This window comes from Pollicipes pollicipes, unplaced genomic scaffold (assembly GCF_011947565.3).
Source record: "Pollicipes pollicipes isolate AB1234 unplaced genomic scaffold, Ppol_2.1 Scaffold_3087;HRSCAF=3621_pilon_pilon_pilon, whole genome shotgun sequence".
NCBI lineage: Eukaryota > Metazoa > Arthropoda > Thecostraca > Pollicipedomorpha > Pollicipedidae > Pollicipes > Pollicipes pollicipes.
The window spans coordinates 38,739,906-38,764,885 of record NW_023596225.1 but is presented as its reverse complement, the minus strand read 5'-3'; the positions used below and the strand labels follow the sequence as shown (position 1 = coordinate 38,764,885).

The 24,980-nt window shown below is 61.6% G+C and overlaps 1 protein-coding gene across 1 annotated transcript in view; it reads right to left on the bottom strand.

The window, feature by feature from the left end:
• LOC119090119 (GATOR complex protein Iml1) overlaps window positions 1-24,980 on the bottom strand; it is a 38,665-nt gene continuing 13,685 nt past the window's right edge. Inside the window, exons 15-30 of the mRNA XM_037212913.1 lie at window positions 24,545-24,652; window positions 23,633-23,656; window positions 18,921-19,132; window positions 13,196-13,377; window positions 9,302-9,450; window positions 8,110-8,333; window positions 7,452-7,544; window positions 7,142-7,189; window positions 6,023-6,187; window positions 5,414-5,510; window positions 4,442-4,594; window positions 3,450-3,610; window positions 2,915-3,080; window positions 2,298-2,482; window positions 145-192; window positions 1-81 (exon numbers count right to left, since the gene is read on the bottom strand). Of these exons, the coding sequence (XP_037068808.1) occupies window positions 1-81; window positions 145-192; window positions 2,298-2,482; window positions 2,915-3,080; window positions 3,450-3,610; window positions 4,442-4,594; window positions 5,414-5,510; window positions 6,023-6,187; window positions 7,142-7,189; window positions 7,452-7,544; window positions 8,110-8,333; window positions 9,302-9,450; window positions 13,196-13,377; window positions 18,921-19,132; window positions 23,633-23,656; window positions 24,545-24,652 (2,096 nt within the window). The remainder of the gene's footprint in view (window positions 82-144; window positions 193-2,297; window positions 2,483-2,914; window positions 3,081-3,449; window positions 3,611-4,441; window positions 4,595-5,413; window positions 5,511-6,022; window positions 6,188-7,141; window positions 7,190-7,451; window positions 7,545-8,109; window positions 8,334-9,301; window positions 9,451-13,195; window positions 13,378-18,920; window positions 19,133-23,632; window positions 23,657-24,544; window positions 24,653-24,980) is intronic.

Genomic DNA, 24,980 nt, shown 5'->3' with positions numbered 1-24,980 from the left:
TCAGGGCTCGTGCAGGGGCGTTGCCTCTTGCAGCTGCGCCTGCGCCTGCGCCTGCCGCCAGAACAGTTGCAGCCGGCCGTCCTGGTCGCGGCAGAAGGCGGTGAGCTCGGCCAGCAGCCGGTCGCCCGAGTCGTCGGCGGCGACCCGCCAGCGGCGCGACAGCAGGCAGTTGGTGTACCACTGCAGCTCCGCCTGCCGGGCCGACCGGGCAGTCAGGTCAAGGCCGGCCGGGGCGACACACACTGGCCCCACACGGCGCGGCGCGGCGCGGCACGGCACGGCACGGCACGGCACGGCACGGCACGGCACGGCACGGCATGACACGACACGGCACGGCACGACACGGCACGGCATGGCATGACACGACACGGCGCGGCGCGGCACGGCGCGGCATGGCATGACACGACACGGCACGGCATGTCACGACACGGCACGGCACGGCACGGCAAGGCACGGCACGGCACGGCATGGCACGGCACGGCACGGCACGGCACGGCACGGCGCGGCGCGGCACGGCACGACACGGCACGGCATGGCATGACATGACATGACACGACACGGCACGGCATGGCATGACACGACACGGCGCGGCGCGGCACGGCGCGGCATGGCATGACACGACACGGCACGGCATGTCACGACACGGCACGGCACGGCACGGCACGGCACGGCGCGGCGCGGCACGGCACGGCACGACACGGCACGGTACAGCCTCTCGTACTGAAAACATGGGGCACTTCATCGCGATGTCCGATGATGCCATTCAACGCACACATGCACTGTGTTCGGGTGAAACTTTTACCATCGCTCGTAACATGTGCATAGCAGCTATTTCAAGTTGTTTTCTAGAGCGCGATATCGGCAGGGAATTTCCAGCCCCTGCGATAACTTGGCATCCCAGACGATAACACCCAACCGGCGCGCCGGACGGGTGCGAAATGGAAGGCCACGTCCGGCAGGCACTTGCTGGACCGGACGGTCACAGCAGGTCACAGTTGGTGGCCGGCGAGCGTCGATACTGGCCGGTAAAGGGTGAAGACTACGCGGGTTAAGGCGATGGCCATAACACGGGTCACAAATGAACTTCTCCTCTCAGAGGAAGCTGCCAGGACGACGCCGCGTAAAGGCAAGCCAGGGCGCCCAGACAAAAATGTATTTTAGAAAGGTGCTTACGGCGCGGCACTCATACCGGTACAGCGTGACAATATTTCTGGTTGGCTGAAGTGTTGCTGGCTGGTCGGCTGCAATGAACCCGTTCACACACTTGATAGATCTTTGGTCCTGATTGATGGGTGATTGTGAATTATATGCCAACCCTTACGCATCAAAGGGTGTTGTAGGCATCAAATTGTCATCAAATGCATCGAATTGTAGCGATATTTTGTGTTTGCAATTATCAATCAAAACAAAAGGGCAACCGTGCTTACTTAACCCAATGTTTTGCAAGCCTGGCTTTGAGATTACCATCCTCGCGAACCATGCGTTCTTGTAAAGGCCCTCATCCCACCACCAGAATGCAGCCATTCCAGTATAACGTGTCACCTTGGCCGACATACCCCAACGAGTCATGCAATATCGCAACACGGCCGCCGGTGCTGGCCTGACCCCTTCATGGCACCGTCTCCGCCTCCCACGAGCCAAGGGATCGAGCTCGGTGTTCGGGCCGCGAGCCCACGTGTCTGTGGCCCGAGCGGTCACGTGTCCTGCGCTCTGCCGACTGACCGGGCTTGAGAGACGGGGGACAAACAGCACCAGAAACAGACACGAGGTATGCCTCGTCGCGTACACTTCAAACTTTGAGCTGGCTTGCATCCCATCGTCACGTGACCAGGCCTCTCCTCCGGCTCTGACCAGGACCGAGTCGCATCATCATGATACCCCCGCTCAACTGGTCTGGGTCGCTCGCCCTGACCCAGTTCCCGACCTGGAACTGGGCGCCCACCTGGACCAGCCCATTGATCTTAAATCCTCTCCTCCGGTCAACATCAGGTCAGCCGCCTTCCTCCTTCCGCCGACCTGGACTGGGCCGGTCATTCCGACCCACACACCGACTTGGACAGGGCCACCTATCAAGGCTTTCCCCGGTCTTGAACCGGATCGTTCACCTGCAGCCGTCCCTGACCTGGACCGACACCCGTCCCTGACCTGGACCAGCAGCCGTCCCTGACCTGGACCGGGTCGTCCACCAGCAGCCGTCCCTGAGCTTGGACCAAGTCGTCCACCTGTGGTCGCCCCTAACCTGGACCGGGTCGCCCACTCGCAGCTGTCCCTGATCTGGACCAGCAGCCGTCCCTCACCTGGACCGGATCGCCGTCGTCCGTCTGGACCGGCTCCGGGATCTGCGCGAAGCAGTGTCCGCTGGCGTGGATGTACTGGTACGGCGGGCCGGGCGCGGCGTCGCGCAGGCGCACGAACTCGAACCGCTCCAGGATGGCCGACTGCAGCAGCAGAAGCCGCTGCCGCCACGTCGACGGGGGGAAGCCTGCGGGAGCGGCGCGCCGTGAGAGACCGCTCAGTCACTGGCTGAGACACGTCCGTGGCTCGACACCAGCTGGACGAGTGCCCTGCAGGCTCCTCACAAGACAGGCTAAACCGTTAGGCATGTCTGGTTAGACGTTGATGGTTCGACACCAGCTGGACGCGTGTCTCGCAGGCTCCTCACATGACAGGCTAAGCGGTTAGGCATGTCTGGTTAGACGTTGGTGGCTCAAGAAGGTGAATAACGCATGAATACAGACAAACACCGGCGACGCGGCGGTCACGCGGTGCGCAAGGGTCGGATCTCCACGGCCAGCCCCGGCCAGTCCAGACGCCGCGTAGCCCCGCCCGGCGGCGGGCTCCCGACCGGGCCGGTCGTCGCCGCCCCCTCCGCCTCCTCCCGCCTCGTCAGTCGGCGCGGCCAGCCGGCACCCACCGTGGAAGAGCGGCCGTCCGCCCTGGCGCAGGGCGTCCAGCTGGATCGGCACGTGCACGGGGATGCGCAGCGGGTCGATGTCGCGCGTGCTGCCCGGGCACATGACCACCGGCACCGGGAACAGACGCATGCCCGAGTTCTGCGCCCGTCGCTGCCAGCTCACCACCTGCGGCAGAGGCGGCGGCGGACAGGCGCGTCAGACCGGCCGGCGCCGGCTTCGGCGTCAACATCGATTCAGCGGCAGGCCGGGCTGCCCGTTCTCGCTCGCCGTTGAAATGCGACGAGGTTCGGCCACTGGCCTGACCATGCGGACGTGATCTATCCCGACCCGGAGTTACCGATTCCAATCACCATTTAAAGCATCTCACAGACAAACGTCACGGCCTTGTTGCTACTTTCTACCGCCAGCCCAATTCGGACTGCTGCCCGCTCGGCCAGAGACGCCTGGGTGCGTGCCTGACGGCCGTGCAGAGCCAGTGTCCGGCGACACGGGCCACCGTCGGAGCCGAGCTGACCCGACCAGCGCGGCCCTCACCAGGTCGGAGATCAGGCTGCCGGTGCCCACCAGCCAGTTGATGCAGAACTGGTAGGCGCGGTCCGGCTTGAACGAGATCTCGTAGGCGATCTCGCCCCACTCGGAGCGGTCCGACTTGGCGGACACGTCCAGGTCCAGCGCGCCGCGCCGCATCTTGACGCCTGGCCGGATAGACAGACGGACATCGATGAGGGGAGAGAATGAGGGTACAACAGTCACCTGCCGCCTACCCGGACAGACGGACACCGATGAGGGGAGAGACTGAGGGTACAACAGTCACCCTGCCGCCTGCCCGGACAGACAGACGGACACCGATGAGGGGAGAGACTGAGGGTACAACAGTCACCTGCCGCCTGCCCGGACAGACGGACATCGATGAGGGGAGAGACTGAGGGTACAACAGTCACCCTGCCGCCTGCCCGGATAGACAGACGGACATCGATGAGGGGAGAGACTGAGGGTGCAACAGTCATCCTGCCGCCTGCCCGGATAGACAGACGGACACGAATGAGGAGAGAGACTGAGGGTACAGCAGTCATCCTACCGCCTGCCCGAACAGACGGACACCAATGAGGGGAGAGACTGACGGTACAACAGCGAGGGGGGGGGGGCGGGGAGCTGACGCACAGATATGCGATACAGGAACAATTTTCACTTGTCAGGGACAAGACACCGAACGAAAATACGCTTGGGTTCTTAAGTACGCGACATATGTGGCGACAAAACCTTAAAAGGTTGTCAATGCTAACAAGGACAGCAAGCGGCGCAAAGGATGAGATCTGGTTGCTTTCATTTCTACACCAGCCCACACAAGCACGCATGCATACTACGCGCGCGCGCGCGCACGCACGCAAAACGAAGAAACGCACACAGCAACAGCTGCGCCAATATGCGTAACAATATCACCAATTACGCCCCACGCGCCGACACCCTGCGCGCGGACCGCCGCCGTCGAGCGCGTCTGCCCCGGAGCGGGCCGCGCGGCCACTCACACTCGAACGGGTCGTCCTGGCGGGGCAGCGCGGCCGCCAGGAACCGCGCGCCGGCCAGCACCGGGCGCGGCCACCAGAACTGCGTCTCCACCTCGAGCCACTCGTCGGCGAACTGCTCCAGGTGGGCGGCGCTGCTCGCCAGCTGCACGCCGTCTGCGGGAGCGCGGGACGGACGTTCCACAGGGCGGTGCGCGCGCAGGCCGCTGCGAGTGGCGCGCAGTGCCGCGCAGACCGCTATGGGTGCCGCGCAGGCCGCTATGGGCGCCGCGCAGACCGCTATGGGCGCTGCGCAGTGCCGCGTAGGCCGTTATGGGCGCTGCGCGGAGCGGAGGACACGGAGGCGGGATAGCGTTGGCGGCAGGGATGGTGGCGGTAGATGTGCTAGGGCTGAGTTGCGACCGGAATTTCTAGACTGACTATTCTGGTGGTCACTTTGGTGACTGAGGCTTTAGTGACTGGCTATTGCAGTGACCATATTGGTTGTTTCGGTGACGGTACCTTTGGTGAATGACCATGTAAGTCTGACAATGTGAGGTTCCACCCAAGTACTAGTCACAGCCGGCTCTGCAAACACAACGGTACGCGCCATCATTCATTGCATAAAAGATTGGGCCCTTGGCAACCCGCTGGTTGACCGCGTAGTGTAGACTTAAGGCTGGTATTTACCATACTCGTATGGTAAATGCCAGCAAGCGGCGGACAACAGCGGCGAACTGCTCCAGGTGGGCAGTTCCTACCATGGTACCAGAGGTACCATGTTCCTCTGGTACCATGTACCAGAGGAACATGGTACCTCAAAAGGCTATCAAAAGAGATAGGTGTCACTGGCTGGAACCATCCCAACAATATGATAGCATGTGTTCGCAGAACCAAGTGTACCAGTCCGGGTTTCGAGGGACAGAGTCTCGTGCCTGCTGGGGGCGGCCAGCAAGCCGGCGGCACCTCCAGCGGCTGCCAGGACACCCCACGTACCGGCAGGAGCGGCGACACAGAACAGGCAGAAGCCGTTCACGAACGGCCGGGTCAAGTCGCGAGAAGCGTGCAGTATGATGTTCTCCTGGCGTATGTACTGTAGAACACACGACATCGCTGTGGTAAACACAATGGAGAAAATAGGGTACGCGAAGATGACAGCTATGACAAAGAGCGGACCCCATATTGAATTGCGGTTGAATGAATGTCGCGCTAGATGCAGAAGAATACTATTCAACAGCACGGACGCCGGCGTCAAACGACATACTCAACGACGGAAAATGACTATTCGCACCTGTCACAAGCCGATGTCTTAAGGCTTTAACCAAACATGCTATCCCTCTGGGACAGTTGCATACCGACTGGTCCGAACGGCGCCCTCGCCCACTGGAATGGTTGGCGTTAAGTCGATCACCGTACTGAAAAAAACGCATTTCCATGCACCTCCATAAGACGGTGGGAAATAAGCAATCACTTGGTGCAATCGCTGAAAATGCCACAGGCGGCTGCAGGGTCTGAGCAGGCCTGTCGCCTGATGCACCCCGCGGCTGGTCTGAGAGGGAGGGGGGGGGGGGGGGGGGGGACTGGCGGCGCCGGCCGTCCGCGCACCTGGCAGTACCGCACGGCATCCTGCTCGCTGGTGACGCCCGCCACGTGCTGGTACACCCACTGCACCAGGTCGGCGGCCACGAACGTGAACTCGGGCAGGCCGCCCTGCACGGAGCGCGTGAGGAAGGGCAGACCGAGCTCCGGCGAGCGCAGTACGTCCACCACCTGCGGCACGGAGGCGCGACCACGGGCTCACCGCCACCTCCCGAAGTTGGCGCGCCTCAGGACGGCAACACAAGCCGAGCACACGCCGGCACAAACACACAGCGCACAATCGACTACAATGTGCTACCGTTTGGATGGCAGCTGTACGGGAAATTTTGCGTTGGCAGGCTGGTAACAAACCGCACGCAATGCGACCGCCAGATGAGTGAGAGAGGATATACGGCACATGGGTGCAGTGGCTGACCCCGGGTGCAGTGGCTGACCCCGGGTGCAGTGGCTGACCCCGGGTGCAGTGGCTGACCTAGGGTGCAGTGGCTGACCCCGGGTGCAGTGGCTGACCTCGGGCTCAAGGCCCGACCAACTGCCGGGGCAGCCAGTGATAGCGGAGGCGGGCGGCCGTTCACTTGCTTTTCACTGGCCATTATCAATGAAAAGGCACACCACAGACGCGCCGTCGTTGGTGCACGCCGTGCCCTGCCGGCCGCATTATTCGGGCACGTCTGGCTTGACGTGCACTTAAAATGTGCGTCAAACACTAAGTCACGGTTGCCGTCGACAATATCAAATGCAAAAATGATCGAATGGAAAAATGTCGAAGACAGCATGTCAAGAGCAAGATGGCGACAGGGACAACTACCGATACGAAAGATATCGAGGTGGAAAAGGATGTAATTTCAAGATACGTGCAGCATGGATGTGGACGCCATATTGAGTTAGAAAAACGACAGAACTGCAATCTCGTAACACCATTTCCATTAATTCCATTTCACTTTCCATTTCGGTGCTTATTCCCACTGGCGTTCCCCAATAGTTAAGCTTGCGATCACTCGCGTTCGGTGTTGCTTTCAATGCACACTGACCAATATCCGTTCACTGTTTGTCCCATAAGCTGGTGCCGCCGTTGGCGAGCTGGCGAGCCCCGGCTGGCGAGCCCCGGCTCCGCGGCCGACTCACCTCGGCGGCCGTGGCGGCCGAGGTGAGCAGGGTGCCGCTGCCAGCGAGCTGGCCGGCGGTCCCGGCTCCGCGGCCGGCGGTCCCGGCTCCGCGGCCGGCTCACCTCCGCGGCCGACTCACCTCGGCGGCCGTGGCGGCCGAGCTGAGCAGGGTGCCGCTGCCAGACAGCTGGCCGGCGGTCCCGGCTCCGCGGCCGACTCACCTCGGCGGCCGTGGCGGCCGAGCTGAGCAGGGTGCCGCTGCCGGCGCCGCCCGCCGTCGTCGCCGACACGTCCTCGGCCGAGTTGGAGGCGGCCGCGGCGCCGGCTACCGAGCGCGCGGCCGCCTCCTGGCGCACCTTCATCACGCTGCTGCCGGAGCGGGCCCGGATCCGCTGGTCCACACGGTTGCTGGAGAGGCGCTCCTGGCCGGCGGCGAGAGGAGGTCAGCGGCGCACGCACGCGGCCCGGCCCGGCACACAGCGCACAGACTCGGCCTGGCCCGCCGCACAGCACACAGGCTCAGCCCGGCCCGGCACACAGCGCACAGACCCGGCCTGGCCCGCCGCACAGCACACAGACTCGACCCCCACACAGCACACAAACTCGGCCCGGCCCGGCACACAGACTCAGCCCGGCCCGGCACACAGCACACAGACTCGGCCTGGCCCGCCGCACAGCACACAGACTCGACCCCGCACCCAGCGCACACACTAGGCCTGGCCCGCCGCACAGCACACGGACTCGACCCCCACACAGCACACAGACTCGGGCCAGTTCGGCACACGGCGCACAGACTCGGCCTGGCCCGCCGCACAGCACACAGACTCGAACATCAACAAGTCCACAGTTGCAGGCGGCCGTGGTCCTCAGTCGCCCCCAGTGCCGTTCCCTAAGCCCCGTCCCCCAGACGTGACCCTGCCCGCCCCCGCGCGGCGCCGTGGCCGCTGTCCCCTGCTTGCCGGCCCGTCCCGCAGCCCGCCGACTCACCCGGATCTGCTGCCGCGCCGACGTCGGCTGATGCCGCTTGAACTTGTTCAGCGCGAACGTGACGGCACTGATGAACCTGATGAAGTTGTCGACGAGCGTCTTCGAGTCGTGCGCGGCGGCGGGGGCGGCGGCGGCGTCCCTGGCGGCGGCCGGCACGCCCGGCACCAGCAGAAAGCGACACCGCCAGTACTTGAGATTGTTGCTCAGCTGGAAGTCCGAGCCGCCTGCCGACGCAGACCGGGGCACGTGTCACGTGTCGCGTCACGCCGGCCGTGACGCGCAGGAAGACGCCGCGTGAGGACGCGCTCCGGCTGGCAGCGGTAGCGAGGGCGGAGGGAGGTGACTACGGGTCGGCGTCGGTGGAAGGGTCAGAGGGGTTGATAGACGCTCGGTAGATAGAAAGACGCAGAGAGGTAGACGCTCGTCGAGCTGAGCGTCGATCGGGAGTGGGAGGAGCGTGTGTTCTCCACGAGGACACGCAGCTGCCAAAAGACTGATGCCAGTGATGCTGGGGTGAGTGGGTGATTTCTGAGCCCGCTGCGGTGAGCGGGCCTGCATACATAAGAAACCAAGAGAGACCCTTCTACACAGACCCCCTATACAGAAACCAAGTGCGCCACTCCAACCGTTAGAGCAACACACGTAACCTACGGCCACACCCAAAACGTCGCATAAGATGTAGTAGTCTTCCAAAGCAAGTCCTTCAAAACGTAAAAGGCAGCTCGCAGTCGGAGTAAACAGCCAGAGAACTACGACGCGCGTTCAGCACAAGGCTGCATCACGAACCGAGTCCCTGGAGGACCAGCTCTCTCGGCCCGCCAAGCTCGCGGCAAGTGAATTTGTGCACCGACCGCCTCTCCGCGCGGCGCGGCTCGCACCGGCCGATACAGCGGCGGCCGGCGTCCGCCGGCACCACACTGAAAGGCCTTCCACGCTCCAGGATAGAAAACACGCTTAACAAAATGTTACTTGGTTAACAGGATGTTCACGACTAAGTAACTTCGCAGTATTTTTCTTTTAAGTGTTAAATTCGATCGGGCTTCCCACTGAGGTAGGAATTTAAATAAAACAATTCGGATTAGCCTGATATTTTTTAACGGAGCATACCCCCCCGTGGAAACGTCCATGAACGGCCCCTCGACAAGACCACGTACATCGCAGGCGCCCGACCGGCGGGCAGGTGGCCTCCCACCTTTGGTGCAGACGTAGTTGTCGAGGTAGTTCCAGTTGTAGCTCTCGGGCCGGTCGGTGCTGAGCTCCGCCTCGCACGCCACGTAGCTCGGGTGGTGGTGACACTGGACCCGGTACCGGTACGAGACGCGGCGCACCGGGTACGGGTGTCTGCCGGCCAGGGCCCGGTCACAGCACCGTCGCACACAGCAACGCCGTGCACAGCACCGCCGCACACAGCACTGTGGCGGCAGCAGCGGCGGCCGCCGGCAGATCAGAGCTGGCGTCGACCGGGAGCGACCAGTGAGCGGAGCTCCGTGCATGGAATGCCACCAGGCGCGCTGCACGTGCGATACTGCCTGTTCGACCCGCCCCGGAACAAGCCTTACGTGATAACAGTCTGAACTTGGCTCCGACCAAAGCGGTACACACGCTATGTCCAGCCGGACATGAAAGCAGGACTGACCACGTCCAATGTTTCCTAAATCGGCGCCAGCGGCTGCTGCACTGCGCCACAGCGTTCTCACGGGACAGGGCCTCTCGAAGCAGGCTGATCTGGGCCGGCAGTGTGTGATGTTGATGGTGCCAGCTCGACTGGGCCGGTAGTGGGTGACGTGTGACGTTGATGGCGCCGACTCGCCTGGGCCAGTAATGTGTGACGTTGATGGCGCCGGCTCACCTGGGCCAGTAATGTGTGACGTTGATGGCGCCGGCTCACCTGGGCCGGTAGTGTGTGACGTTGATGGCGCCGGCTCACCTGGGTCGGTAATGAGTGACGTTGATGGCGCCGGCTCACCTGGGCCAGTAATGTGTGACGTTGATGGCGCCGGCTCACCTGGGCCGGTAATGGGTGACGTTGATGGCACCGGCTCACCTGGGCCGGTAATGTGTGACGTTGATGGCGCCGGCTCACCTGGGCCGGTAATGAGTGACGTTGATGGCGCCGGCTCACCTGGGCCGGTAATGTGTGACGTTGATGGCGCCGGCTCACCTGGGCCGGTAATGAGTGACGTTGATGGCGCCGGCTCACCTGGGCCGGTAATGGGTGACGTTGATGGCACCGGCTCACCTGGGCCGGTAATGAGTGACGTTGATGGCGCCGGCTCACCTGGGCCGGTAATGTGTGACGTTGATGGCGCCGGCTCACCTGGGCAGGTAGTGTGTGACGTTGATGGCACCGGCTCACCTGGGCCGGTAATGAGTGACGTTGATGGCGCCGGCTCACCTGGGCCGGTAATGTGTGACGTTGATGGCACCGGCTCACCTGGGCAGGTAGTGTGTGACGTTGATGGCACCGGCTCACCTGGGCCGGTAATGAGTGACGTTGATGGCACCGGCTCACCTGGGCCGGTAATGAGTGACGTTGATGGCGCCGGCTCACCTGGGCAGGTAGTGTGTGACGTTGATGGCACCGGCTCACCTGGGCCGGTAATGAGTGACGTTGATGGCGCCGGCTCACCTGGGTCGGTAATGAGTGACGTTGATGGCGCCGGCTCACCTGGGCCGGTAATGTGTGACGTTGATGGCGCCGGCTCACCTGGGCAGGTAGTGTGTGACGTTGATGGCACCGGCTCACCTGGGCCGGTAATGAGTGACGTTGATGGCGCCGGCTCACCTGGGCCGGTAATGTGTGACGTTGATGGCACCGGCTCACCTGGGCCGGTAATGAGTGACGTTGATGGCACCGGCTCACCTGGGCCGGTAATGAGTGACGTTGATGGCGCCGGCTCACCTGGGCCGGTAATGGGTGACGTTGATGGCACCGGCTCACCTGGGCCGGTAATGAGTGACGTTGATGGCGCCGGCTCACCTGGGCCGGTAATGAGTGACGTTGATGGCGCCGGCTCACCTGGGCCGGTAATGGGTGACGTTGATGGCGCCGGCTCACCTGGGTCGGTAATGGGTGACGTTGATGGCGCCGGCTCACCTGGGCCGGTAATGTGTGACGTTGATGGCGCCGGCTCACCTGGGCAGGTAGTGTGTGACGTTGATGGCACCGGCTCACCTGGGCCGGTAATGAGTGACGTTGATGGCGCCGGCTCACCTGGGCCGGTAATGTGTGACGTTGATGGCACCGGCTCACCTGGGCAGGTAGTGTGTGACGTTGATGGCACCGGCTCACCTGGGCCGGTAATGAGTGACGTTGATGGCACCGGCTCACCTGGGCCGGTAATGAGTGACGTTGATGGCGCCGGCTCACCTGGGCCGGTAATGTGTGACGTTGATGGCACCGGCTCACCTGGGCCGGTAATGAGTGACGTTGATGGCGCCGGCTCACCTGGGTCGGTAATGAGTGACGTTGATGGCGCCGGCTCACCTGGGCCGGTAATGTGTGACGTTGATGGCGCCGGCTCACCTGGGCAGGTAGTGTGTGACGTTGATGGCACCGGCTCACCTGGGCCGGTAATGAGTGACGTTGATGGCGCCGGCTCACCTGGGCCGGTAATGTGTGACGTTGATGGCACCGGCTCACCTGGGCAGGTAGTGTGTGACGTTGATGGCGCCGGCTCACCTGGGCCGGAAATGAGTGACGTTGATGGCGCCGGCTCACCTGGGCCGGTAATGAGTGACGTTGATGGCACCGGCTCACCTGGGCCGGTAATGAGTGACGTTGATGGCGCCGGCTCACCTGGGCCGGTAATGAGTGACGTTGATGGCGCCGGCTCACCTGGGCCGGTAATGAGTGACGTTGATGGCGCCGGCTCACCTTGGCCGGTAATGTGTGACGTTGATGGCGCCGACTCGCCTGGGCCGGTAATGAGTGACGTTGATGGCGCCGGCTCACCTGGGCCGGTAATGAGTGACGTTGATGGCGCCGGCTCACCTGGGCAGGTAGTGTGTGACGTTGATGGAGCAGGCTCACCTGGGCAGGTAGTGTGTGACGTTGATGGCGCCGACTCGCCTGGGCCGGTAATGGGTGACGTTGATGGCACCGGCTCACCTGGGCCGGTAATGTGTGACGTTGATGGCGCCGGCTCACCTGGGCAGGTAGTGTGTGACGTTGATGGCACCGGCTCACCTGGGTCGGTAATGAGTGACGTTGATGGCGCCGGCTCACCTGGGCAGGTAGTGTGTGACGTTGATGGCACCGGCTCACCTGGGCCGGTAATGAGTGACGTTGATGGCACCGGCTCACCTGGGCCGGTAATGAGTGACGTTGATGGCACCGGCTCACCTGGGTCGGTAATGAGTGACGTTGATGGCGCCGGCTCACCTGGGCCGGTAATGAGTGACGTTGATGGCACCGGCTCACCTGGGTCGGTAATGAGTGACGTTGATGGCACCGGCTCACCTGGGCCGGTAATGTGTGACGTTGATGGCGCCGGCTCACCTGGGCAGGTAGTGTGTGACGTTGATGGCACCGGCTCACCTGGGCCGGTAATGAGTGACGTTGATGGCACCGGCTCACCTGGGTCGGTAATGAGTGACGTTGATGGCACCGGCTCACCTGGGCCGGTAATGAGTGACGTTGATGGCACCGGCTCACCTGGGCAGGTAGTGTGTGACGTTGATGGCACCGGCTCACCTGGGCCGGTAATGTGTGACGTTGATGGCGCCGGCTCACCTGGGCCGGTAATGTGTGACGTTGATGGCGCCGGCTCACCTGGGCAGGTAGTGTGTGACGTTGATGGCACCGGCTCACCTGGGTCGGTAATGAGTGACGTTGATGGCGCCGGCTCACCTGGGCAGGTAGTGTGTGACGTTGATGGCGCCGGCTCACCTGGGCAGGTAGTGTGTGACGTTGATGGCACCGGCTCACCTGGGCCGGTAATGTGTGACGTTGATGGCGCCGGCTCACCTGGGCCGGTAATGAGTGACGTTGATGGCGCCGGCTCACCTGGGCCGGTAATGTGTGACGTTGATGGCGCTGGCTCACCTGGGCCGGTAATGAGTGACGTTGATGGCGCCGGCTCACCTGGGCCGGTAGTGTGTGACGTTGATGGCCGAGCCGCTGAGCAGCACCCGGTGGAAGATGCGGCCGATGCTCAGCAGGTACTCCTCGCGCTCCTCGGGCACCCGCTGCGGGAAGACGGCCCGGCCGACGGCGGCCCCGCTGGCCGGGCTCGGCTTCGCCGACGACACGATCAGCTGGAATCCCTGCAACAGCGGCGACGGTCACCGTGGATCGCCAGCCCGCTGGCGGCAGCGGCAGCGCGAGAACGGCGGCGCATCCGCCCAGATGATGCCATTGCTTGTCAGGTAGGCCACGTGCGTTAACGAGCAAGCCGTGTTTATGGAGCGTCAGCGACTACGATGGCCACATGAGCGCTCCGGGGTCGCGGAGCAGCATAACTCCCAGCTACATCCAACGCATAAATTTACCACGTGCAGGACTTAGGCAGGTGGTTCAAGGTCCTCAACGGAAAAGAATACAGTTTTGAAAGTGTAGGCTGAGCTAGTGTCATCAATAAATCGGTGTTTTTCATTTGAGCAGCCCGTGCCAGCCTAATTGCCACACTCTGCAACATATTTTCTGAATTTGTTAACACTAGTCGCAACTTTATGCAATTACCACGAAAACGAGAGGCGATTATTTACAAATTGTGTTGCATAATTTCGAGAGCATATGCAGTCATGCTCTTCGATTATGTTGGCTCGATTATTTTGCCGCATTCCAACGTGCACAAAATGCGGCCTCCGCTGTGGATCTGTCCGTGAATCGAAACATTTTCTTCGTAACAACCACACAGCGCTGGCCTAAACCTGACCCTCATTTGGGTGACCAGTGCCGTACCCGTGCGAAACAGGACGGGTCTAAATCCGTCCCACATTTGGGTGACCAGAGTCGTACCCGCACGAAAAAATACGGGTTTAAACCTGACCCACATTTGGGTGCCCAATGTCGTACCTTTAACAAACAACACGGGTCTAAACCGGACCCACATTTGGGTGACCAGCGTCGTACCCGTGCGACACAAACAATTTGACGGAGGCATGGGCGGACGACCGTACCATCAAACTGCGGGTCAATGAGTGAAGCCAGTCACGAGCTCTCAACCGTAAACCACGAAAAAGCAACCAATTTTTAACGATCGACATCCCATGACATCGGACCTCGACAATCAAAACGCAGTCAAAGTAAAACTAAGGGCGGGTGTAGGAAGATGTACCATTCAATCAAATGGCGGTTTTGGCGCTGTCCGACCCAAGATGCGCCCGCAATCGACCGGGAAGTGGCTAATGTCGCGTCATTCGACACCAGACCACCAAGACATCCGGAGGCCTAACGCGAGATGCACCGGCCCACGACAGCGGCCAAGACGTGCGGCAAAGTTCACTGACCAACAACTACGCAAAATATGATGTTTTTGTGGGCGCTGACCTGATCAGTTATCGAAAACGGTCGGTCGAAAGCCCTGCCCAAACCGCATCTACACACAACAAACTGGCTTTGCAAATGTTGTTTTGGTCCCTCTCAAAGGGTGTGCGATGACCACAAGAAATGCACGTCAATTAACTTTTCATACGACGCACCGTTTGACCGGATTCACATCAGTTCATCCGTTTATGGAAAAAATTACATCACATCAGATTATCCGTTAATGGAAAAATTAAAGGAAAAAGGCGAGCTTTTAACGACGTGCACCCAGGTATTCGGCTGAAGTTGGCTTGTGGTGGATCAGCATCTAAAATACTTACGTGACGTGTCTGTGGGTCAGCTGAGAATTTCACGCAGCGCTTTTCCAAGGCCTTATCAGACAACTGCATACCGAACACTCATCGCGCAAAAGCATGTCTGGAAACATTACGCGACGACGAAAAAACAACGGTGGCTGATGCAAATGAGACCATTCTTACCCTGGCATTTTATTGTGCAAGGAAGCGACACAAAGTCTAGCTATTAACAACATCCACGGCAGCACTCGCAATACTGGGTGACGCAGCGGAGCCGCTTGTCTCGTCCCGTCACTGCTCGTCCCTCAGTCACGGTCGCCGCCCGCCGCTGGAGAAGTCGGCCAGGCTAGACCCCAGGTCAGCCCTGGCGGCCGCCGCCGGGCCGGCTGGCAGCGTCGGGCCCCAGGTCAGCTCTGGCGACCGCCGCCGGGGAGGTCGGCTGGGCCAGGCCCCAGGTCAGCCCTGGCGGCCGCCGTCGGGGAGGTCTGCCGAGCCGGGCCCTAGGCCACCCCTGGCGACCGCCGCAGGGCCGGCCGCCGGCGCCGGCCGCTGCAGCTGCGCCGGGAAGAGGCCCAGCTGGCCGCCCTGCACCTGACTGACTCGGTCCGGCGGCTGCTGCTCCACCACCTCCCACAGCTGACTGCCGCCCAGGATGAACGGCTGCTCGAACAGCGTCGCCCAGTCCACGGCCGTGCTCGGCGAGGGCCGCCGGGTCGTCATCCACCAGGGCGGCATCTGCGTCGGCGTCCAGCCGCTGGAGGCGGCCGCAGCTGGGCGAGCTGTGGTCGACGTTGGGGCGGCTGTCGTTTTCGGGGTTGTGACTCTGTTTGCGGTGGTTGAACGCCTTGTCGGCGTTGTGGACGTTGTAGCTGCACTCACTACGGCTGTCGGTGTCGAGGCGGTTGTCCATGCTGTAATTTCCCAGACTGGGATCGTTGGCGGTGTTGTTGTAAGCGCCTGCGCCGTAGTTGTCGATGGCTTCGAGGTTGTGGTGGTTGGTGGACGTGTCGTGGTTGTTGTAGTTGGTGAGCGTGTTGTGGTTGGTGGACGTGTTGTGGTTGTGGTTGGTGGACGTGTAGTGGTGGTGGTTGGTGGACGTCTCGTGGTTGTTGTGGTTGGTGCACGTGTTGTGGTTGGCGGACGTGTTATGGTTGTGGTTGGTGGACGTGTTGTGGTTGTGGTTGGTGGACGTGTTGTGGTTGTAGTTGGTGGACGTGTAGTAGTGGTGGTTGGTGGACGTGTCGTGGTTGTTGTGGTTGGTGGACGTGTTGTGGTTGTGGTTGGCGGACGTGATGTGGTTGTGGTTGGTGGACGTGTTGTGGTTGTGGTTGGTAGACGTGTCGTGGTGGCGGTTGGTGGACGGGTTGTGGTTGTTGTGGTTGGTGCACGTGTTGTGGTTGTGGTTGGCGGACGTGTTGTGGTTGTGGTTGATGGACGTGTTGCGGTCGTGGTTGGTGGACGTGTCGTGGTTGTGGTTGGTGGACGTGTCGTGGTTGTGGTCGGTGCACGTGTCGTGGTTGTGGTTGGCGCACGTGTCGTGGTTGTGGTCGGTGCACGTGTCGTGGTTGTGGCTGGTGCACGTGTCGTGGTTGTGGTTGGTGCACGTGTCGTGGTTGCTGTGGTTGGTGCACGTGTCGTGGTTGTGGTTGGTGCACGTGTTGTGGTTGTGGTTGGTGCACGTGCCGTGGTTGTGGTTGGTGGACGTGTCGTGGTTGTGGTTGGTGGACGTGTCGTGGTTGTGGTTGGTGGACGTGTCGTGGTTGTGGTCGGTGCACGTGTCGTGGTTGTGGTCGGTGCACGTGTCGTGGTTGTGGTTGGTGGACGTGTCGTGGTTGTCGTGGTCGGTGCACGTGTCGTGGTCGTGGTCAGCGCAGGAGCCATAGCCACTGTGGTTGGCGCACGTGACGTGGTTGTCGGAGCTCTAACAGTCGACTCCGCTGTGGAGGTGAAGGGTCTCCGCGCCGTCGTCGCTGTGGGAGCAGCAGTGGTCGCGACAGCGGCTGATGCTGACGCAGACGGCGTTGCCGAGGCAGACACACCGGCCGTGCCCGGTCTGGCCGCGGCCGCTGGCGGCGGCGTGTCGGCCGCCTGCGCGCAGCCCAGCAGCAGCGGCGGCGGCGGCTCGTCGATGCTCAGCCCGGCGCCCAGCGCCGAGATGATGGCCGTCATCTGCGCCAGCGCCGCCGGCGCCAGGCCCGGCAGCCGGTGCACCACCGTCAGGTTGCGGCGCGTCACCGTCACCGTCGTCTCCTGGCCGGAGCCGGCCGCGCACAGGGAGGCGTCGGCGTCGGCGTCGGCGTCGGCCGGGTCCTCCTCCTCGGCGGCGCCGGACGGCTCGCCGTCCTCCACGTCCGGGATGGGCGTGGTATGCGGCGCTACCGCCGCGCCGGGAGCCGCGCCGCCGCTCTCGCCGGCCGGCTTCGACGGAGCCGGGCCGGACGGGCCGGAGGGGCCGGACGGCGGCGCCGGCGGCGCGCGCTGTCCGCCGGCGCCCGGTACGAGCACCTCGACGAACGCCGGTCCCGTGGAGACCAGCGGGCCGCCGTCGGCCGACGCCGGCGCTGCCGCCGTATGCACGTCCAGAGCGCCAGCCGGCCGCGGCACCTTCACGTGCACACCCAGCGGGCCGGCCACCACGAACCCGCTGCCGCCGGCGCCCAGCACCGTCACCTGGCCGTCCTGGCCGATGACGACCCGCGGCGGCGGCGGCGGCGCCGACGGCCCTGCCGACAGCGGCTCGGAGGCGGGCCGCGCCGGCGCCCGCGGAGGCGGCGGCAGAGGCGCCACCGGCCGCTGCAGGACCGACATCCAGTCGGTGAAGTACGAGTCGGACGTGTCGAAGGTGATGTTGTGCCGCCGAGGCGTGGTGGCCGGCGGCGGAGGCGTCACCCCGCCCGGCCGCCATCGCGGCCCACCCACCGCCGTCCCGCCGCCGACGAGCTGGACCGAGCTGTGTTGGCGACGCTGCCCGGGCGAGACCGGCGCAAGCGGGACTGAGCCGGTCCGCGGGGGGTAAGCGGCAGGCAGCGGCCGCCCATCCGCTGGCGCCAGCACAGCGCACACGCCGCCCAGCAGGCCGAGCGCCAGCAGCATAGCTTGGCACGGCCGAGCAGCTACACGCTCCCGAGCATCGTGGCGCGGCAGAGGGGAGCAGACACGCTCCGCACTGCTGGCGTGATCCCGCGCCGCTCGTCGGCGCCGCCCCCGGTCGGAGCGACAGCGGGTGACGGCCGACCGGACCGGCTGTGACGGAGCACGCTCGTCGCGTCGTCCGCGTGTAGCCGCTGCCGAAGCACGAGTGCCACCCACCGCCGGCCGGGCGGCGCTCCGCGGCCGCGTCGCTAGCGGTACAGCCGACCACGCGCCGCCGCCGGCCCGCGCCGCCCGGCCGCACCAGCGACGCCTCGCCATCCGCCAGCTGCGTGTAAAGCGACGCGCCGCTGCCGCCGCGGCCGTTGTAATGATCGCCCTTCCGGTGATGGACGGCTGAGGCGACAACGCGAGACGGCGCAGTGGTCTCACAGTTTTCCCACCCCGTCCGGTTTTTTGGTTATCATTCCACGCGTACCTCTGTATTATCATGCCTCGTGTTTACTGGAGGAGTCCGACGTAACCTTTTACGCCAAGCTGTCGTTTTACGAACAAGCTGTTCGCATGGACAGAAGGCCATACAAACAGCTCGTTTTCGTTCAATCGTCAATAAAAAATATAAAATAACATTGATATCAGGAGGCGCATAAGCACTCCCGACATCGCATGGAGTTTCACCATTTTTCCGTGATTCCTTCACGCCATCAGCACATATTACCTTCAATGCGTTCGCCTTGTCGAAATCTAGTCTCGCGAACACAGCACATGTCTGTAAAGGCCTCCCACGTGCACCGCGCCGGACTGACCTGCGACACACAGCCGCTGTGGCACCATCTCTGTGAAGACCTCTCGCGTGCACCCCGCCCCACTGACCTGACACAGCCGCTGCGACACCATCTCTGTGAAGACCTCTCGCGTACACCCCGCTCACTGACCTGGCACAGCCGCTGCGACACCATCTCGGTGAAGACCTCGCGCGTGCTGAGCTGGCGGTGCGCGGCGCCGGCGTCCTCCGGGCTGTTGATGTCGTCCGGCAGGATGCTGTACTCGGTGAGCAGGTAGTCCTTCTGCAGGCTGCGCTCGTCCGGGAAGTAGTCGGTGGTGATGGGCAGGCAGGCCGGCGTCGTCAGCGACTTCCAGTCGACGCCTGTCCGCGCGCGCACGGCGGCGTCTGAGTCAGGGCGGCGGCCGGAGGCGGCGACGGGACCCTTCCCGCGCGCCGCCACCCCAGCGGGACGTGCCGGGGCGGCGGGTGTTGGCTAACGGAAGCTGGACCATAGCGGGAGGAACGGCCGAGGCGTCCCCCACGGTGACAATCCAGCTTTGCTCAACCGGAATGCCGTCCCTCAGTTACCGACCAACTCGTCACTGAGTGATTGCCATTTTCCGGGCGGGGTTTTGACGACGAAAACGCAACTTTTCCATCGCAGGCTCTGTGAAGGAATAGCTCGCTGCCTTTTAATATGTGCACCCTTCTAATTTGCCCAGTACAGCAAACAGTAAACGAAAGGCATATAAAGGCCCGCTAGAGTTCGATGGTTTCGCAGAACGCGGGGCGCCGAACAGGGGAATCGCTGGCAGCCCCTAGCCCAGCCAACAGCCAGCAATTTCTTGACGAGTCCATTGTAAATTGTGCGCATTTTATATTGTTTAGGGGTCGCAATTGATGCGAGGCTTCGCTAAAGTACGTCACATCGTTACTGGCTTAGATGCTCCAAACCCAACAGAAGAACATTTGGGCAACGTGGTGTTCCAAGCAGCCAGCATGATATGCCCGCTGTAGAGACGGGCCGCACGAAACACAACCCAAGCGGTATACGACACATTCCCGTTAGGCCCTGTGACATAAGCACGCAGGATCACATTAAGCATTCGCAATTAGTGACGACTGCTTCTGGCAATACACTGTATTTAACCCCGGCCTCATTCGAGGCTATCAACGAGGCTAACATCTAAGGGCACTGGTATGCATCGGTCCACACATGGTAAAACTGGAAAACCGCGTGCGAGCAAATGCCCCAAAATCGAGCCACCACAAGACAACGAAAATGGGATAAAAGCATGGCGCGTGGTATATCACGCACGTCACACACAACATAAAACAGAAAGTGCTAATGCGCAATCGTTTCCAAAACACAAGCGCAGTAATCAAACCCTACAGGGCACACGTGGAGGGTACCGTTAGCCACAGTTTAGCCGCAGGTCAGCCGGGGGGGGGGGGGGGGGGGGCGACCGGGACCGAGCGGTCCGAAGACGGCACAGACCCCCCAGCGCCACCGACGGTGGTTGGGAACGGCCGGGCCACACAACCAACACGAAACTCGCCATCAGCACTCCGTAATTCGACATATGCATATCAATTGGGGAAAAAACTGTGGGACGCTTTTACTCACGTCACGTTTTTGTGCCCATTTCGAATGTGCTCCATTTACTACCTCTTGCCGCTGCAATGGTGCTGCACTTCCAATTGGCAGGCTTCGCGTCATTTAACAGCTGACATCGCGGCCTGTCTATGCATAGTGGTTCCTCTTGCTACCGGTCTATCATACGCTCCTTGTATGAAAAGCTTTTTCCCCAAGGAACTTCTGAATTATCGTGTATGGATAAAGAGGCCTGTCTTCCCTTTTTGCATCATTAAAGTGCGTGACACACCACAAGAGTTTACAAACCCACGTTCTGTGAAACAAACACATTTTCCTCTGCTTCATCGCAGTTTGACGAGTGTAGCCTGTAGCCAGGGCATCTCAAATCTGACGGCGTTTAAGCCAGTGGTAACCCCTTGGTGTTTTGCGGCCTATTCGCCGCCTGGTCACACTTTTCAGTCACACGTGACTGGAGCGGCGCGAACAGTCACCTTCCTCTGGTAGAGTGTGCTAATATCTCTGAGAAATGCATGTGCCGTGGAGCCCGCATGCAGATATAATCGGTAAAATGTACGCCTCCGAGGATAACATTCGAGAAAAATACACACTTTGCAACTACCGTGGAGTGTACTTGTATCGCCTGGTCAGGATTCCTGCTTTGTAACGTTTAACCGTTGCCGAGGGGCATTTCTGGAACAAATTTGTGGTTCTTGGCGTAGGAGAGAATGGTGGGTTCTGTACATGCAGGTCGTTAAGGCCGAATGCATCGGCGTTAGGGACCTCAATTTGAGGCTTCTGGCGCGGAGATCGGCGACAGTTATGGTGAACTCATCTCCATATGTTTGTTACTGGGTCACACTGCTTTTAAATAGATGATGTTGCTTGGGACCTCAGCTCCTTAACACATTAAACATGAAGACAAAACTACCAGGTATCTTCAACAGACAATGGATAACCATACACGTTAGAACTAATCAAAAATCACGTCACAAATCTATCATCGACAAATTTTCAAACGGCACGCATACTTTGAATCATCGAGTGCTCGGTTTTCTGGTGATGTGTTTCATGTCCGCTGCTCATTCCGGCCGCTCCCACCAAACCGCACACTGGCCGCACCACGCCCCGGGCGTCTTCGGGCGGCGCGCGCGGGGCAGCACACGAACTCCTAAAGCAGAGCGAAGGCGAGGGTCGGGACGGGGACGGGGGCATACCAGCGGCCTCACGACGACACAGACGCACCCCGCACACAGCACGGCTACACATCCATAGCTGTTAGTGCGCCCCAGGGTCTGGCCGCACAGAGATGAGGCCCGTGCCCGATGCCCACACGTGTCCCGCAGGCGCGCGGCGCCGCCAGAGGCGGCTGAGGCTAGGTGTTGCTGTGGCGGACGTGGCGGCGGCGCAGTGCGCTTGTGGGGAGCGGGGGGGGGGGGGGGGCGCCGGCGCCATTGACGCCATCCGGTCCCGTGTCGTTCTCAGGTGACGAGGCTCGACGCACGGCTCAGCAGCTGGACAGCTGGATAGTCTGCCCAGCAGTGTGGGCGCTGGGGCACACAGGGCCTGCCCTCGGTATAAATGAGGCTGGTTGCCTAAAAACGAACGATAATTCTGGCACCATGATGCTCTGCTTTCAGGAATTGCGCGAAACCCAAAGTCGTTTCAGAGTTTGACACGGAAATATCGGCGTGCATCCGCCTGATGCATATTCCGGCTATCTTTCTGCCGTTCGTTTGTTCTTACATCCGACATATTTCCCTCACTCATCACCCAATCGCGCATCACCACACCGGCTCGTCCCCACGGGGTGTGCCGCAGACGTCAGCCACGAGCGGTAAGCACCTAAACGAATGGCTTTAGAGCGCCGTACAGGATCGGGAGCGAAGAAACTGACGGAAAGGAAGTTAAGCCGGTTGCTACCCTCTCTGGCAGCGAAGAACCGTTGAAAGCCAGGGAAATGGAGCCCGTGGGCAACAACTCGTCACCTACCCTTCTCATGGTGTGTTTGGCGTTCGTCACTCCTTCAAAGATTTCATTCACGCTGATTCTCCCCCCCCCCGCCCATCCCACCGCAGGTCCCGGCAGCTAATGACTTCCTGCACAGAATTTTGAAGTGGGCACGGTTTAACCTGTATGGGCACGGACCGCATACCAGCTCCGCCAACTCAAACGCTGTGTACTTTAACGCTCAGCATCCTCCTGATTTCCTCATCTTTTGTAATCTCACGTGGGATAGTTGTCCGGGTGGCGGACACCTTCCAGAGGAGTCAGGTGCACCTCTAAGTTCAGCGGGCGGGGCCGTTTCAACCTGCCCTTCGCTGGGTAGCAGCGTAGTAGTGGTGTGATTTGATTGTGAGTCAGCCGTGGCTAGGTAGAAGCTGATCTGTTTTCGAGCACGACGTTCCCCAACCCACAACCGAGATCAACAAGGGGACGGGACGGCGGGCGACTACTGTGCCGGCGGGGCTGCGGACGCGCAATGCGCTGGTGGGAGCGCCAGAGGTGCGCCGCGGAGCCGTCGGGCAGGAGTCCGCGGCAGCCCGTGCCCTGACTCACTAACAGCTGTTCATACACCTTCTCCGTGTGCGCCCGGGCACACTCCCACAGCTAGCCAGCACGGGGCACCCACAGGTCGAAAACTGAGGCCAACGGTGAATGTTGGTGAACGCCCAGGCCGACCCGCACGGCGGCCGGCTGACACCCAGGACCCCTTCACCACTCCCGTAGGACACAACGGGACACGGCACGGCATTACTCAAAGCTGGGGCCGAGGGGCTGCTGAGCCCTGCCCTGATCGTGGTCAGGGCCCTTGCGGGAGGCACGTTTAGTCTGGCTCCTCCCTTTGGTCGGAGTGGACGCTTTAAACGCTTCCCCAGCCGCTCACAGGGTCATCGGAGCATACAACCCCCCCCCCCCCCCCCCCACCACCACCACGGAAAGGTCCTGATCCACCTGTCCCCCCCCCCCGTCCTCACAGGGGACGGGGGTACGAAGTTATTAATCATGCGTGAGCCGCACCTACCTGTGACGTCACAGGTAGCTGGCCGTCAGCGTTTGCTACGGCGAGCACGCCGCTGACCGCCATAAGCCAGCGTGCAGCGACCGCAGCCGCGCGCCGGGCGTGACGTCACACGGCATGCCCTCGGGGCGCGCTTAGTACGCGTGAGCACCGAGCACTAACGACGCCACAGTGCCAAGGCAGGGGCACTATCAAGCGGGCCAAGCAAGCACAACTGGCTAACGCGAGATGCAACAAATACAGTCGCCTCGGGAGTTTTCTTTACCTACTAAAACTCCGACGATGTACGCTAAAAAGACAGAACCCTGTTAGATCGGAGCATCAGACACGCTGCGCGCTCAGGACACCAACAACGCTGGCAGTGATTCGGGAAAATGAAAGCACGACGCACGTTGAATTGACACTATCATACGCGTTCACGCGTAATAAAGGCACTGCAGCACTCAACATTCCACGACTGACACCCACGGTCTTGATGCGCGTGGCAATGAGAAACTCAACATCAAAATAATATCGGACTCTACGTTGTGAAATGAAGCTACTCCCGCCCAAATGCAACTGTATTTTCACGAGCCGACGGCAGCAAACAGGACATCTCAGCCTCATTACCACTCCCAGTCTCTTTAAGCACCAGGTAAGCGCCTTGGGGCTCATCCCCAGCACCGACCGACGCCGGCCGAGACTGTTCCGGCTCCAGCTCGGCCGTCGCTGGCAGTGCCGAGCGAACCAGGCCAGGCACGCCGGGGACGCCTCTGCACTCCCGGCCGCCAGCGCTGCCGCCCCAGCAGAAGAGAAACGGCTGCTGGCTCCCATTGGTCAAATCGAGTCACCTAGGACTGTACATCGACTGACTCACAAATATGTTTCTTTTGACGTGGAGCCGAAAGCTGCTCATTACCCCTTGAACAGCGCTTCCCGTGGTGATATTTCCGTGACCGAATTCCTCAATGTTTGCATCGTAGCGAGTTGCGTTTGGGATGGGTTTCCAGATGCCAGGTGCGACGGTCGTTTTTCTTCCGTGGGGGGACAGAGCGGGTGAACGGGTGAAGTCATCCCACCGGGGCGCCGCGCCGCGCCCCCCCCCCCCCCCCCGGACACAGGCGAGAGCGAGCCGCCGGCGGCGCGCACGCGCGCGCGTATGCACAGACGCTGCTTTCCGGCGGCGGCCGGGACTGACCTGTGGTGATATGCGCCGACCACTCCTGCTCGCCGGTGCTGGAGGCACCCCACAAGAAGGCCAGTGACGGACTGCCGGCCGTCGGCTCGCTGGACGAGGGCGGCGCATCTGCGGGACAGGCGGAGCGTCAGCGCGCCGGCCGGTCAGCGGCCGTCCTCCCCTCCGTCCGTGAGTCTGGGGGGGGGGGGGGGGGGCGCTGGCGCCGCAGGTGTGCCGCGGTCCGGCCGCCACTGTTCATGTTCATGTTCATATATTTCGTAACTTTCCACAAGATCCAGTGGCTTTTTCAAAGTTACACGTCGTCATTGATATAAACGGGCATAAAAGAGACAATGTGAAAACTAGTAAAATAGCCTAAGACATCACACATCGGTCAAGAGATCATCTCGGTGAATCACACTATCACTAAATCACTCACACAGCGTGGGTTCAGATC